Genomic DNA, 14,595 nt, shown 5'->3' with positions numbered 1-14,595 from the left:
GAAGAGGATTCATATGCAACACCTTTGATTTGATCAGTTACCCACACTTACGTTTTTTTGTACAGAAAATGCTTTGAATGTTTGTCCATCTAGCCGTCCACTCCATTAAAAACACAACACAGTATGTGTTACAGTTGAATCGTGAAGACTACATTACTTCAGTTAAGATGCCAGTTACATGAAGACAGAAAACTTAAGCCATAAAATAAAGAGCATGTCAGAGTTCAGTGTGCATTTGAACGTTTTGAATGTTCCTTCATACTGCCAACATAACATAGCTGAAAACCATATTTACAAAACAATTAATAAAAGTAACAAGTAACTAACTTCTCAACTGTAAGGCTTCAGACGTTTGTAACATGTGACACAAGGTTAAGTAATGTTTATGACTACTTAAGCAGGCATTATGACAGAACATCCAAATGACATGTTATTACCATATCTAAATATTCGCTTGCTGTCCATTTCTGTTTTATTCTTGGATACAAAAATGGACTCAACAGATAATGCACAGGTAAGGAGCTTACCCCTGTCAGGTGTCTTGGTTGGGTCAATTCCTCCATTAGTTAACTGGCCTTCTGTTTCATCCAAAGTCGCAGATGAAAGTTGTGTGCTGTTGAATGGGTTCTGTCTTTGCTTCAGTACAGTAGGAGGGATACACAGGTTGGCAACAGCAATGGAACAGCAATAAGTAATAGAAGTAATATTGTTCACATTTATATGTGTGTGTGTGTATGTGTGTGTGTTTTAGTTTACATTTACCAGAATGTTAAGTGTTAAGTTTAGGTTTAAGGATAGGGTTAGAGCTTAAGCATCAATCAACAAGACACATCTTGAAAACGTGTGCAGTTATGCACATGTGTGAGTGCAGATGTGAACATATACAGTTAGGTCCAGAAATAATTGGACACTGACACAGGTTTGGTAATTCTGGTTTATATTCACGTTACAGTTAAATAATGAAAATGGGCTTACAGTCTCTCAGCTTTAATTTGAGGGTGTTCCAATCCAAATTGGAGCAATGGTTTAGGAACTACAGCTCTGTAATACATAGCCCCCTCTTTTTCAAGGGACCAAAAGTAATTGGACAATTGACTCAAAAGCTGTTTCATTGACAGGTGTGGGCTATTCCTTTGTTATTTCTTCATCAATTAAGCAGGTAAAAGGACTGGAGTTGATTCCAGGTGTAGCAGCTGCATTTGGAAGATGTTGCTATGAACTCACAACATGTGGTCAAATGATCTCTCAATGCAAGTGAAACAAGCCATCTTAGGCTGCAGAAAAATCCTTCAGAGAGATTGCAGGAATATTAGGAGTGGCCAAATCAACAGTTTGGTACATTCTGAGATTAAAAGAACACTGGTGAGCTCTGCAACAGAAAGGCACGGAAGACAACAGTGGTGGATGATCGTAGGATCCTTTCCATGGTAAAGAAATACCCCTTCACAACATCCAGCCAAGTGAACAACACTCTCCAGGAGGTAGGCATATCAGTATCCAAGTCTACCATAAAGAGAAGACTTAATGAGAGCAAATACAGAGGGTTTACCACAAGGTGCAAACCATTCATAAGCCTCAAGAATTGAAAGGCCAGATTAGACTTTTCAGCGAAGTTGATTGGACGGCGCTTCACTTTACACATGGACAAAGAACCCAAAACATGCTGTGAAAGCAACCCATTAGTTTTTTAAGGCAAAAAGACGAATAATCTGCAATGGCTGAGTCAATAACCTGATCTCAACCCAAACGAGCATTCATTTCACTTGCTGAAGACAAAACCTAAGGCAGAAAGACCCACAAACAAACAACAACTGAAGACAGCTACAGTAAAGGCCTGGCAAAGTATCACAAAGGAAGAAACCCAGTGTTTGGTGATGTCCATGCATTCCAGACTTCAAGCAGTCATTGCCTGCAAAGTATTCTCAACAAAGTTTTAAAAATAAACATTTTATTTATAATTGTGTTAATTTTCATCCAGTTACATTTGAGCCTCTGAAATAAGGGGACTGTGTATGAAAATTGTAGCAATTCCTGAACATTTCATATAATACATTGAATTAAATCTAAAAGTCTGCACTTCAATTGAATCTTGGTTATTTCATTTCAAATCCATTGTGGTGGTGTACAGAGACACAATTATGAAAATTGTGTCAGTGTACAAATATTTCCGGACCTAACTGTACTTTGCTGATAAAAATCATATTAACAAGAATAAATAAGAGTTATATCTGAACTAACCTTTGAGGAAGACGGCAAAACTCTTTTCAGCATATCTTGTGACTCTTTGGGCAGATTGTCACCGTCTTCCCTAAGGTGAATAACACAATAACAATGAATAAAATACAAAAGCAACAGACATCTACACTGAAGTTTTCAGCATTAGGTCTGAAAAACAACTAATAGATGAGAAGCTGATACTGCCACAAACACTTCCATGTCACAAGACACACACAAGTAGTTACAAAGTAAGGAGATCTTCAACATAGAGGATCATTGCAGGAGTGCCTATAAGGCTGTTGGCTGGTGTATGGGTATCAAACATGCAAAAGGTCAAATCCGGAAGGAAGGTTGACATAAAAATATGTATTTTTAAGTACGACATTGAAGTATTTTTCTTATCTTGGCTCTATACATCAAAGATTTGGATTTAAAATCAGATATTATGAGGTCGGAGTACAGAGATCAGATTTTTTTTGCAAGTTTGTTTAACCATTCATACATACTTTGCCTGTTTAGATATTTTTCCTCAACTATGTATTTCTTTGGTTTCTACGCTATTATTACCATGGAAACCGAAGAAAACAAGAGCATGTGAGTTTTGCTCTCAGAAGCAGATTACTGTGAACCTATAGCTGGCCCCATTACAAGCTACTTACTGTCTGAAGGAATCCTTTAGCAATCATGCCCATATGATCTGGGCTAATACTTAATCCCATTTCTACAAGTATGTGAAAGCCCTACAAAACACGGTCTGAGATCCCAGTTAGTTTATTTTTTAATAGGGCTGGTGAAGACGATACAAATAAAGGAGCAGCAATAGTAAACTCATAGCCGGTCCAGCGAGGAAATATACTGTATATTTGAAACATTACTTTGAAAAATTCTGGTAATTTGTGCTTGCAGCACGGTAAAAATATGTTCATCAAGTGCTCAAAATAAAAAAAAGGCAATGCACTACTTTAGTAAGTGACCAAAAGCAAAAACCACCATTGAAAAAAGTGAGACATTTGTATACAACATTGTTTTTGCACTTGCTTATGCAACCACTAGGCCTAATTAAAGTTTGTCGTTTATTGTATTAAAAATAAGTTTGTTTGTGTGATCAGTGAAATTACTTGAACACAATGGATCCGAAAAGGCTCACCTGTAGTAGTGTTTGGACTTTTCAGGGGTCTCCTCCAAAAGACCTGACAGTTCAGGAGGAACATACACATCTTGGTTCTCACTGTTCACGAAGCTGGGTCTCTCTGACCACATCTGGGAGAGCTCCACTACAAGACCGAAATAATGGGATACAGGCATAAGAAGCAGAACAGCCTGGCCATATAAACAGTGGATATAAAAAGTCTACACACCCGTGTTAAAATGCCAGGTTTTTGTGATGTAAAAGAATGAGACAAAGATAAATCATGTCAGAATTTTTTCTGCTTTTAATGTGACCAATAATGTGAACAATTCAATTGAAAAACAAACTGAAATCTTCGAGGGCGAAAATGTAAAAGAAAAACCTTACAATTACCTGGTTGTATAAGTGTGCACACGCTGTGTTCAGAATTAACCAATCACATTCAAACTCATGTTAAATAGAAATCATTACACACTTGCCATCATTTAACGTGACTCTGATTAATCACAAATAAAGTTCAGCTGTTCTAGTAAGATTTTCCTGACATTTTCTTAGTTGCATCTCAGAGCAAAAGCCATGGTCCACAGAGAGCTTCCAAAGCATCCAAGGGATCTCATTGTTGAAAGATATCAGTCAGGAGAAGGGTACCAAATAATTTCCATTAGATATACCATGGCACACAGTGAAGACAGTCATCATCTAGTGGAGAAAATATGGCACAACAGAGACATTACTAAGAACTGGACGTCTCGCCAAAATTGATGAAAAGACTATAGGAAAACGGTCAGGGAGGCTTCCAAGAGCCCTACAGCAACATTAAAGGAACTGCAGGAATTTCTGGCAAGTACTGGCTGTGTGCTACATGTGTCAACAATCTCCTGTATTCTTCATATGAATGGGCTATGGGGTAGGGTGACAAGACGGAAGACTTTTCTTACAAAGAAAAACATTCAACATGCAACATGCAAAAACAAACATCAAGTCACCCAAAAGCACGTGGGTACATGTGTTAATGTCTGATGAAACCAAGGTTGAACTTTTTGTCCATAATTCCAAAAGACACTGCACATCACCCAAATAACACCATACCCACAGTGAAGCATGGTAGTGGCAGCATTATGCTTTGGGGCTGTTTTTCTTCAGCTGGAATCACGGCCTTAGTCACGGTGGAGGGAATTATGAACAGTTCCAAATACCAGGCAATTTTGGCACAAAACCTTCTGGCGTTCGTTAGAAAGCTGAAGATGAAGAGGAAGTTCACCTTTCAGCACGACAACGACTCCAAGCACACATCCAAATCCACAAAAGCATGGCTTCACCAGAAAAATATTAAAGTTTTGGAATGGCCCAGCCAGAGCCCAGACCTGAATCCAATTGAACATCTGTGAGGTGATCTGAAGAGGGCTGTGCACGGTAGATGTCCTCGCAATCTGACAGATTTGGAGAAGAGTGGGCAAATATTGCCATGTCAAGATGTGCCATGCTAATAGACTCCTACCCAAAAAGACTGAGTACTGTAATAAAATCAAAAGGTGCTTCAACAAAGTATTAGTTTAAAGGTGTGCACGATTATGCAACCAGGTTATTGTGGATTTGTTGGGGGGGGTTTCCTCAAATTTTTTAGTTTGTTTTTCAATTGAATTGTTCATGTTATAGGTCACATTGAAGTTGGATTTTTCTTTGTCTCATTCTTTTACATCACAAGAACCTAGCATTTTAACAGGGGTGTGTAGACTTTTCATATCCACTGTACTTTGGAGGACGTAATCTACTTTTGAGTCTCCCCAACCTGCTGGAGGATTTCTGCAATGAGATAAGGACATAATTGTAAAATGGACGTTTAGAAATTGGGAAGGGTGGGATCTGATTTCCAGTCTATTAGGCCATTAGGCCAAGACAAAATTCCCTTTTGGCCAGAGCCTGGTGTCAAATTCGAAGCTGGACATTCAGGGCATCTTCACGTCACAAATAAATGTATTTGCCACATAAAGCAATCCTTATCATTAGCAGTCCTTATAATGAAGTGAAGGATTAGAATGAACATTCCTGTTAGGCAAATTTAGGCACAGTCTTTATGCTTAATGAACTTCACCCTGCCTCACAAAAACAAAATAATCCATGCTATTTTAGAGGAAAACTGGCTGCACATGACAGAGCATGAATAGTTAACCCATTAAATAACATGCATAATCAAAATCACATTTTATGCTATTGTACAGACGTCTGATAGTTGTGCAGCCACCCAAGCCATCCACGGATGTTCAGTTACGATTAGAGACTAGGAAATCGCTGACGATGATTCGACCACATTGTTATGTTTGATTACTCACATATTGTCACAGGTTTCTTCCCACTTATGGAAGCTCTTATGATATCAGAACCGTGGATTCTATCTCTGTGACGTCTTGATTTTGTCTCGTAAAACCACTCCCCAGTCAGGTACTTCAACTTGCTCTTGTCATGTACTTGCTTTTGTAGATTTCTAAGTGGAGAGAGGGTGAAAGTTCCAAATACAACAACAAATTAAAAAACACAAATGGAGGCCTAGCAGAGGGAATACGATAAGTTAGTAACAGCTTATGTGAAAGACTGGAAAACCTCATTGAGTTTCATGTAATCCACTCATGTTGTCTATTTTTGTGTGTATGTCATCCAGGTCTGTGTACCAGAAGTTCGCCACAAAGATATTAAAAACTTACTAATTTGTCCCCATATGATCATGGGGCTGGTCCCTACTAGAAAATAAATGTGGTTTCAGGATTATTGTTTGGTTAAGGGTATAGAATGGGGTTTACATTTAGGTTTTAGTATTATGACTGAGGTTTATGTTTCGGTTAGTGTAAAGGTACATGTTAAGATTTAGGTTAAGGTTTGAGGTTTGGGGCTAAGGGATAGGGAGCATGGATTTCTGTTCTTCCACTAGTCCCTACAAGGATAGAACTTAATTTTGTGGATGCGAGGGAGAGGGAGAGTTAGGCATGGATAACAACATAGTCAAATGCTTTTAATTTTGCATTCAGTCAGTGGTAAGAAAAGTGACACCCACTGTGTTGATATTTGATATTTAAATATAAAAGCCTTTGAATCACAAACTTATTTTATAAATACTTTCAGTAAGTAATACATTACATTTTATAAAAAAATATTCTATGGTCAAGGGAATTCATATTATTTTATTCATATACAGCTCTGGAAAAAATTAAGAGACCACTGCACCTTTTTCTCTCCTTTCCAAAAAAGTTGAAAAGGAAAGTTTTGAGTGAGGAACAGAAGCGTTCAATTTGCAGTGGTCTCTCAATTTTAACCCTTCTGTTCCTCACTCAAAACCTTCCTTTTCTACTTTTTTGGAAAGGAAAGAAAAAGGTGTAGTAGTCTGTTAATTTTTTCTGGAGCTGTATATAAGAGTATCTATCTAAGATTTGGATCATGTCTTTAGGGTTGACCAACACACAAAGATTCCACAAGGATTAAACCTATTTATCTTTTTTAAAATTTCTATTTTTGCTGGCATATGAAAATACGATTAAAATATGAGTATCAGGCAAATGTACAGAATGTCATTTTTCATTTCTCACAATTTCAGCACTTGTATGTTTACCAACAAAGAATAACAGTACTGTCATTCTTAGTTTGTAGATACGCTGCTAATCGCAAGGCCCTCTAAAGGGTGGTGAAGTCTGCGGAGCGTGTCATCGGCTGCCACCTCCCCTCTGTGCAAGGTAACTACCATACACAACACCTTAGGAAAGCATGGAACATCATCAAAGACTACAGCCACCCAGGCTATGGTCTGTTCACACTGCTGCCATCTGATAGTTGCTACCAGAGCATTAGGGCACACTCCTCCAGACTCACAAAAAGTTTTGCTCTGATGTCTTTCTATGTAGATTCATTGTACATTAGAATATTTGTATGCACCATTCATAGGCATATTACACTTACAATTATATTTTTAATAATAAATATTTCTAACCATATTGTTCATATTCCCCATTCTATTCGCTTTAAAATTGCTACTAATTTACATGTTATGTAAATGTTTTCTTTATTTTGGCTTTATATATTTCTTAATTCTTCCCGTGTAGATGTTGTGTGCCATGTCACAAACATTTCTTTGTTCAGAATGACACTGTTTTATTCAATGCATTTAATAAATAAAAAGACTTTGACCACTGATGTCTTAAGCAATCGGCAACAACTAGGTCAGACAAGGAAAACAAAAATGTCTGTTCCATGACAGAAAAATCTTCTTAATATTAACTTTTTCTTCTGTTTTCCAATGTCCTAATAACAGCACACTGGGCTGAACATGAAAAGGTACACAGTATATTCTATTGTAAAATAATATAGGCAATAAAAGGTTTTTGTATGTAGTCACATTTACTGTTTTTGAAGTCCTGTGCTAATTATATGACAAAACATCCATGCTATGTAAATGTAATGCATCTTTACCAGGGGGTAAAGTTCAAACCAATCAACTAGTGAGAGGATGTCAAGCCACCATCTTATTGAACCCCAACAGCTATCAAAGCTTCAAGCTATTAACAACAAGGATTTTAATATTGATGGTACATGTTCTGCCCAGTGTGTTTTTAACACCTATTTGAAGGCTTGCTTGTACATTAATAATTACATTATTGTCATAGGGAAAATTACAGATTGAAACCTGGTGTATGAGAACACATGATGGAATGTAAACTCACTTCACACGCTGTTCCTCTGACTTCTTAAGATTGGCATCCCTTTTTAGCACAGACAGGATCATTTCCTGCTCCATCTCCGTAAGGTAGGTCAGGTCAATCATGGTGCCAAGCCCACCCAAAAAGTGTCTCCTCAGAAAACAAAATGGTTGTCAACTTAAAGCGACTGTCCAGGGTCTGTGATGATGATAGTTCCTGTTTGTCTAGAAAAATGGCTTGCTGAAGTGTCCTGATGTGGTTATGTATATGGACTCATAGAATTCCAGCGTCTCCTGGTACACAGGTCCTTGAAGTCCACGTGCCGGTTAGTAGCGTTAGCTTATGTGCTTAAGTGCAGGCATCGAGTTTGCAAAGGCTTTTATGCAATTGGTTGCTCGGTAAGTTTAGCAGGTCACCGAAGTAGATGAAATTCCCACGTTTGTATGTATTAGGCTGCTGCATGCACAGTTATGGTGGTGGTCTGGCAAAGATCCAGCATAAGCACCTGCAAAACAACATTTGTCAAAATTTATATCAATAAAAAAAGAAAATGCTGCTCAGTTGATACTCTGTCATTAAAACATACAGTACAATAGCTGCACATTCTTACATTTTCTCTGAACACAATGTTTCCTGAGTTTGGGGAAACCTGCAGGATGTCATTTTCCCATATCGACCTCAAGAATCAGAGGGTGGTAGATTAGGAAACATGTGATACAGTTTGGTCATCTGACTAAGAGGATGTGGCGTTTGAACACTCTGAAAAACATTTTGGGTGGAACCCCTTAGAGAAAGCAATGGTTGTCCACAAATCAAATTAAGCTTAATTCAAATTAGCCACCAATTTCTGACCCTATATGGAACAACTATTTTATCTTCTTTCTATCAGTTTACATTTCAGTTAAGGCTGTACAGAACGACTAAATGGTTCAAATGAAAGGAAATTAACTTCTTTAGGTGAATTTTGTGTTAAAACTGGATGTGATGGCATTGAGTATTGCTACCGGGAGAATATCCCCAGATGATGTCACTGACAGCCTCTAATCTACATCTACTTCCATACATAACGCAATTACATGACAACTTGGTTTCCTTGTTCTCAGAAACCAAAACCATTATCTGAACTTTGTCTAAGTTGCTCAAGAACATCAATGCAACTGGATGGCTGGCCAGTGCTGCTTTATGAATGTCATGTTTCCTAATGCATATTTTTTGTCTTGTAAAAAAAGAGCTACAGAAGACCATGTTTATTAGACACTCTACTTGACACAGCGCGTTGGAACTCATTTATACCTTATTCATACAGTACCACACCTCAAGACAGTGAGATATGATCTAAGCACAATTTTGCCCCTGCATGTAGAAAACCGATGACACAGTGATGACATAAGCCTCTATCATAGAGGTAGCTTCCCATCTCATAGAGGCAGCCCTGCCATCCCCATCTGTTCCCAATCTTTTTCCTTAGAACCTCATGATAAAATACCCAATGACTCAACTTGGCATAGACTCAGGGTCATATACTTGGAATACCTAAGGGTTTGGCCAAAGAACATGTGGATACATGTGGTATCTGTGGATACATATGGATACAACTTTTTTAATTTCGCAAGCCAAAGCTACCTAATGATGCAATGACAGCTAATGTTAAACACTTCAATTGTGCTAGAGTTAGTTAGTTACCTTATCCACATTGCACACATCATACTGATCGTGCTATAACACAATTTTATCAGGTGTTTAGATCACATCAGCCACATATCAATCCATAACAGATCATACAAATTACCAATTTGGGATGCTGAGGGTTGTCAGTCCAAAAAGATAAACATAGCAACCAGCTTTTTTAGGGTTGACACAAGCAGCTATGTTTTTCAAATCAGTGTTTTCTCTGTGATCCATGGTGGGCATCAGGGTCATAGACACAGGGACGGCTCCAGGTATAGGTGACATGAGCGGTTGCTTAGAGCCCCCAACCGCTAGGGGGCCTCCAACTGCTAGGGAACCCTCGACCAACAAGGGAGAGGGGGCCCCAAATAAAATGTTGCTGAGGGCCCCAAGAAGACAAGAGCTGGCACTGCATAGACAGTAAAAATAGAATGACTCCAGACACTATTAAAGTATGTAATCTAAGTTGATATCTGTAGTTTGGACAGTGTTGACCCAGTATAAATGTTTTGTCTAAATGTTTTACACATTGTGTTTCACAAACTGGATAGACACACTCTGGTTGATTAATCTTAACATTGGTTTTTATTTAGTAATGTTGTAAAAACACTTTTAGGGTTTTTAGCAGAAGTAAAAGGCTGAATACTGCGGACAGGTATGTCAATCCCGGTTGTGGCACACCAAAATGCCTCCAGCATAGGGCTGCCTTGTTACATCACGCTCTAGCAACTTGTGGTAGATCAGGCACCTGCAAAACGCACTCTTAGTTCTTAGCAAAGATTGCATTCTACTCAATGTGTGTGTTCCAACAAAACCGTCCTTGTTGAGCTAGCAGTGTGATAAAAACCACAATGGCTTGGCGAGATGCGCTTGGAGAATATAATTATGTCTTGATTTTCAACCTGATTGTTTAGAGGTGTAGTGGGTTCCACCTTCATTTTATAATGAAGGAGTTAATAATAAGTTGATTTGTGGATCACCCATTCAGCAGTTACCTGCATTCTTGGTCAAGTATGAAGATAACCCATGATAGAGAATGTTACAAACCCTGTGGCTCTAGCAGCCTAGGGTGGATGGTACAGAGACCTGTAACATAAAACTTATGCAAACTCATGGTGTAGAATAAACGACACAGACAACCAAAGCTACCGTCAAACATAAAATGTTTATCATAAACACACGGTAAAGGGGTTAAGGAAAAGGATCTGAGCTGGACCCAAGAAATGAAATAATATAGTCCAAACACCCCTAAACTGAACTTGCCTGCCTCAAGAACCGCTTAGCTAACTACTAACCAATACAGAAATACAGTGGGTGGTCAACTCTGTTCTAACTATTGTTTTTAGACGTTTTCCTACGGGTTGTGTATGCCCAAGGGCGACTTGCTAAAAACCCCTTTGTGACTATAATAATTTGTCTTTGTCCTGACCTTTTGCCTTTTTGACTGTTTCGACATATTTTTACTCTGGCCTACATTTCCTTCTACAGACTTTATATGAAGCACAACACACATTTAGTTTTGCTGCCATCCTTGAAGTCATTGATGTTGCCCTCAAACATTTCCTGGTTAATCTTCTTGGTTGATTGAGCAGCAGGGTATGAAACAGAAAATGATTGTACGTACTTTGGGTAACACATATCTTGACATCAACTGTCCCAAGCCTGTTAAGAGAGAGTTGCTGTGATGACGCAGGGCCTTAATGACAAATTAAATGTTATGGAATGGGGGAAAATGGGTTCAACTCTACACATATTAGAGTTAAGTAGCTTTCGCCATCACGTGTACATGATTGTGATGAATAAATACAGAAAGACAAAATGTTATTCTATGATGACATTTCCATAATGTTCTGACATATATGATATTTTCTGTCATTTTAGCTGCAAAATCTCTAGTTACTACTAGTGGATTGAAAACTGCTTCATAATTCCTACCAAAATGGGTTTAGCGGAGGAAATAATAAGATCCATAAATAAAAGTTAAACATATAAGTACTCCAGAAAGTAACTCTGCAACAGATGTTCTTTGAAACACCATAACAGTGTTAAGAAGCTTTAATCTGTGCATATAAGTACTCTAGAAAAGGGTTTTCTCCAATAAATTGGTGTTGGTGTTTCTAAGCACTTTTTTTAACAGTGTATAGAAAACAATCAATCTCCCTTGTAACAAGTCCACTGATTAACAAGGAATGGAAATGAAGTATATCAGTTTAACACACCTGGTGAGCCATCTTGTAAAGGAATGCTTGCATGTTACAACAGCACCAAAAGACTGCTTGCGTTTTATGAAAATACCAGTGATCTGGGACTACACGGCCAGAGTAAAGGAAAGCAGGCATAGCTGGTATACTTTACCAATGGTTGGTCAATTCTACCGGATTACCAATACCATTACCAGGGTAATTAGAGGAAGCAGAACACAATATTGACTTCAAAGAATTCTTTTAATCCTGTTTTCACCATGGGTATATTCAGGTTGCTTTGCTGTGTACACAATATTTCCTTATTTTCAGCAGAAGAAGGAATTCCTTCAGAGAATTCATAACTCATAAAAACTGAAAAGCATTATAGACAAACACATTGATGCAGTAGTTCATATATCCAATATGTCAATAACGTTTGGCCGCAATGAATAATGGATCCAGAAAACTTACTTTTTAAATTAGTTATTTGTCCCTCATGGTCAAAGGATAAAATGTAAAAGACTAAAACAAAACTTTGTAATAAAAAAGACTATGTTCCTTTTCAAGTTAATCAGAGTGTGGGACATTCCATAGTCTACACTATACAGGCCGTGCTACCTGATCTTTCCCACTGGCAGTATAGGGGCAGATTAGTCAAAGAAAAGGCAGCTATTGTAGCTGCCGTGTTAAAAGAAAAAGCTTATGAGAATGAGCATAACTAGCCATGAGATTATATTCACCAACATTCCTTTGAAGAGACCACTAGTGTAGCTAAATCTTTGGCTTGCTTGGAAAACTCAACTAATGACTAGAGCACGCCTTTATTCATCTTAAAATGCAAAGCATTGCTATACATCAGATTACAGATGGCCTCTATAAGACCAATATACTCCCAGATAAATATCTCTTCCCAGTGTGACCAATTCCCCTTAAACACTTATCAGCAATTTCTAACCTTGCCGTTTTAATTCAAATCATTACCTGATAGAATTTTTTTTTTTACCACATCCCATGGTTTTGGAGAAGAGAGCTGATCATTGTTGTTTCAAACATTCATTTTCAATGAGCATGTCAAGACTTCAACATGTCTCAACATTCCGTTCTCCACCTAGGAACATTACATGGCATAGGCTCCCATACAACAAGACACAAACGATCAGAGTTTAATAACACCAAACTTCACCCCAAAGTGGACCATTTATTTCTGCTGCGCCATGGACTAAAGTTCCTTTGTTGCATATTGCTGTTTCACAATTAAAACAAATATTTTGTAACCAATAGAAGTAATTTTTTTACATGATATAAAGTTAATATGTCTTGAATGTTATTTTAAATGACACACAAACAGATAAATATTAAATACAACAATCAATATACCCTAGCAGTTTTAACCTTTTATATGAATGGGCCATTTGGTGATGCTATAATTGGGGATTCTTTACAATGCTATACATACAGAGAATAAAATACACCAAGCATCCAAATCATTTAGAAGACAAAGCAATTTCAACAATGTATTTTATATGTTTATTGTACTTGGTACAATATTGTATAGTATTGCAATGTACCTATTGTCTTTCTTGAACATTCTTACTATTTATGCCCCAGTTGATCTGCTGAAGTTGGGCTGGACCCAATGCCCTGGCTATTTCACAGAACTGATTGACAATAAAATAAGTGTGGCATGATATTTATCTAAAACTATGGTTTTCTATTCCAGTTTGATCTATTCCACCACCACGCCTCTAAACCACTCTTAACTTCTCTTTGTTAGGTCCATTCTTCCAACAAACAATTCATATGTGAACTATTTTATGTATGAATAAGGATGGATTGCTGATTGAACAATTGTGCAAAGCTGTTTTGTATATGTGTAGAAGAGATACAAATTCAAGAGGAATGTGTTCGGTTATAATGGAGAACAACTTAATCTGAGTTTCATTAGAGGTATCTTAGCTGTAAATCTATACCTCTGATGATGAATTTGAGAGTGGTGAATCCTGCCTCAGCAAGTATGTAAACCTATCGCAGTAAATATGTTTAAGATTAAAGTTAGGTAGGCCTACTGTAGGATGGCACTGTAAAACACAGCAGCTTTTGCACTCAACATAACGAAAACAGAAACGTTGGTTTAACTCACATCCAGAAAAATTTAATTTCACTTACCCAAGACAGAGGCATCAGCTGAGCTGTAAAAACAACTTCTTGAGAGGTCCTGAGCACAAGGCTCATAAGAGAATGTGTATGTGTGCGTGTGTGTGCGTGTGTATCAGAGAGAGAGAGCATGAAAGACAGAGAGAGAGACAGAGATGTGTGAGTACATGTTTTGGAGAGGAAATGTTTTTGAGGGAAGAAACAATCTGCTACAATTTGCCTTCATGTATGATACAAATGTAATGTGATTCTCAAAATAATTGTAAACAAACCACTTTCATTATTGTGTATGTGTCGGTCTTTAAGAAAGAAAGATAGAGAGCAAAACATTTGCTCTCTTTAAATAACATCGGAGCCAGATATTTTTCAGACTGAGGGAAGTGCCATAGCCATGACGGTTTTGTTGTGTTCCAACAAGGCTGTGTGAGCAGGAGATCTTTCTACATAACACTACAACATTGATGTGAACATGGGACGTCACGGGTAATCCTGGGTTACAGAGGGTGAAAGCAAGAGGAACGAGGTGAATTCCAATAATCCCATAGGAATGTCATAATTAGATGGC

General features: G+C 37.8%; 1 protein-coding gene across 9 annotated transcripts in view; it reads right to left on the bottom strand.

The window, feature by feature from the left end:
- sytl2a (synaptotagmin-like 2a) overlaps positions 1-14,357 on the bottom strand; it is a 36,330-nt gene extending 21,973 nt beyond the window's left edge. For 4 of the 9 annotated variants that reach the window (XM_010870765.5, XM_010870769.5, XM_010870768.5 and 1 more), the window contains exons 1-6: positions 14,043-14,349; positions 8,050-8,530; positions 5,677-5,828; positions 3,365-3,491; positions 2,239-2,308; positions 528-636 (exon numbers count right to left, since the gene is read on the bottom strand). In XM_010870765.5, coding sequence (XP_010869067.2) covers positions 528-636; positions 2,239-2,308; positions 3,365-3,491; positions 5,677-5,828; positions 8,050-8,150 — 559 coding nt within the window. In that variant the 5' untranslated portion in view covers positions 8,151-8,530; positions 14,043-14,349. Of the gene's footprint in view, positions 1-51; positions 498-527; positions 637-2,238; positions 2,309-3,364; positions 3,492-5,676; positions 5,829-8,049; positions 8,531-8,635; positions 8,717-12,857; positions 12,953-14,042 lie in introns of those variants that run through there. The other 5 variants (XM_020048602.2, XM_010870772.5, XM_010870767.4 and 2 more) reach the window with 5 other exon arrangements.
- Between the last annotated feature and the right edge of the window lie 238 nt (positions 14,358-14,595).

Source organism: Esox lucius, chromosome 7 (genome assembly GCF_011004845.1).
Source record: "Esox lucius isolate fEsoLuc1 chromosome 7, fEsoLuc1.pri, whole genome shotgun sequence".
NCBI lineage: Eukaryota > Metazoa > Chordata > Actinopteri > Esociformes > Esocidae > Esox > Esox lucius.
This window is presented reverse-complemented; position numbering and strand designations above follow the sequence as displayed.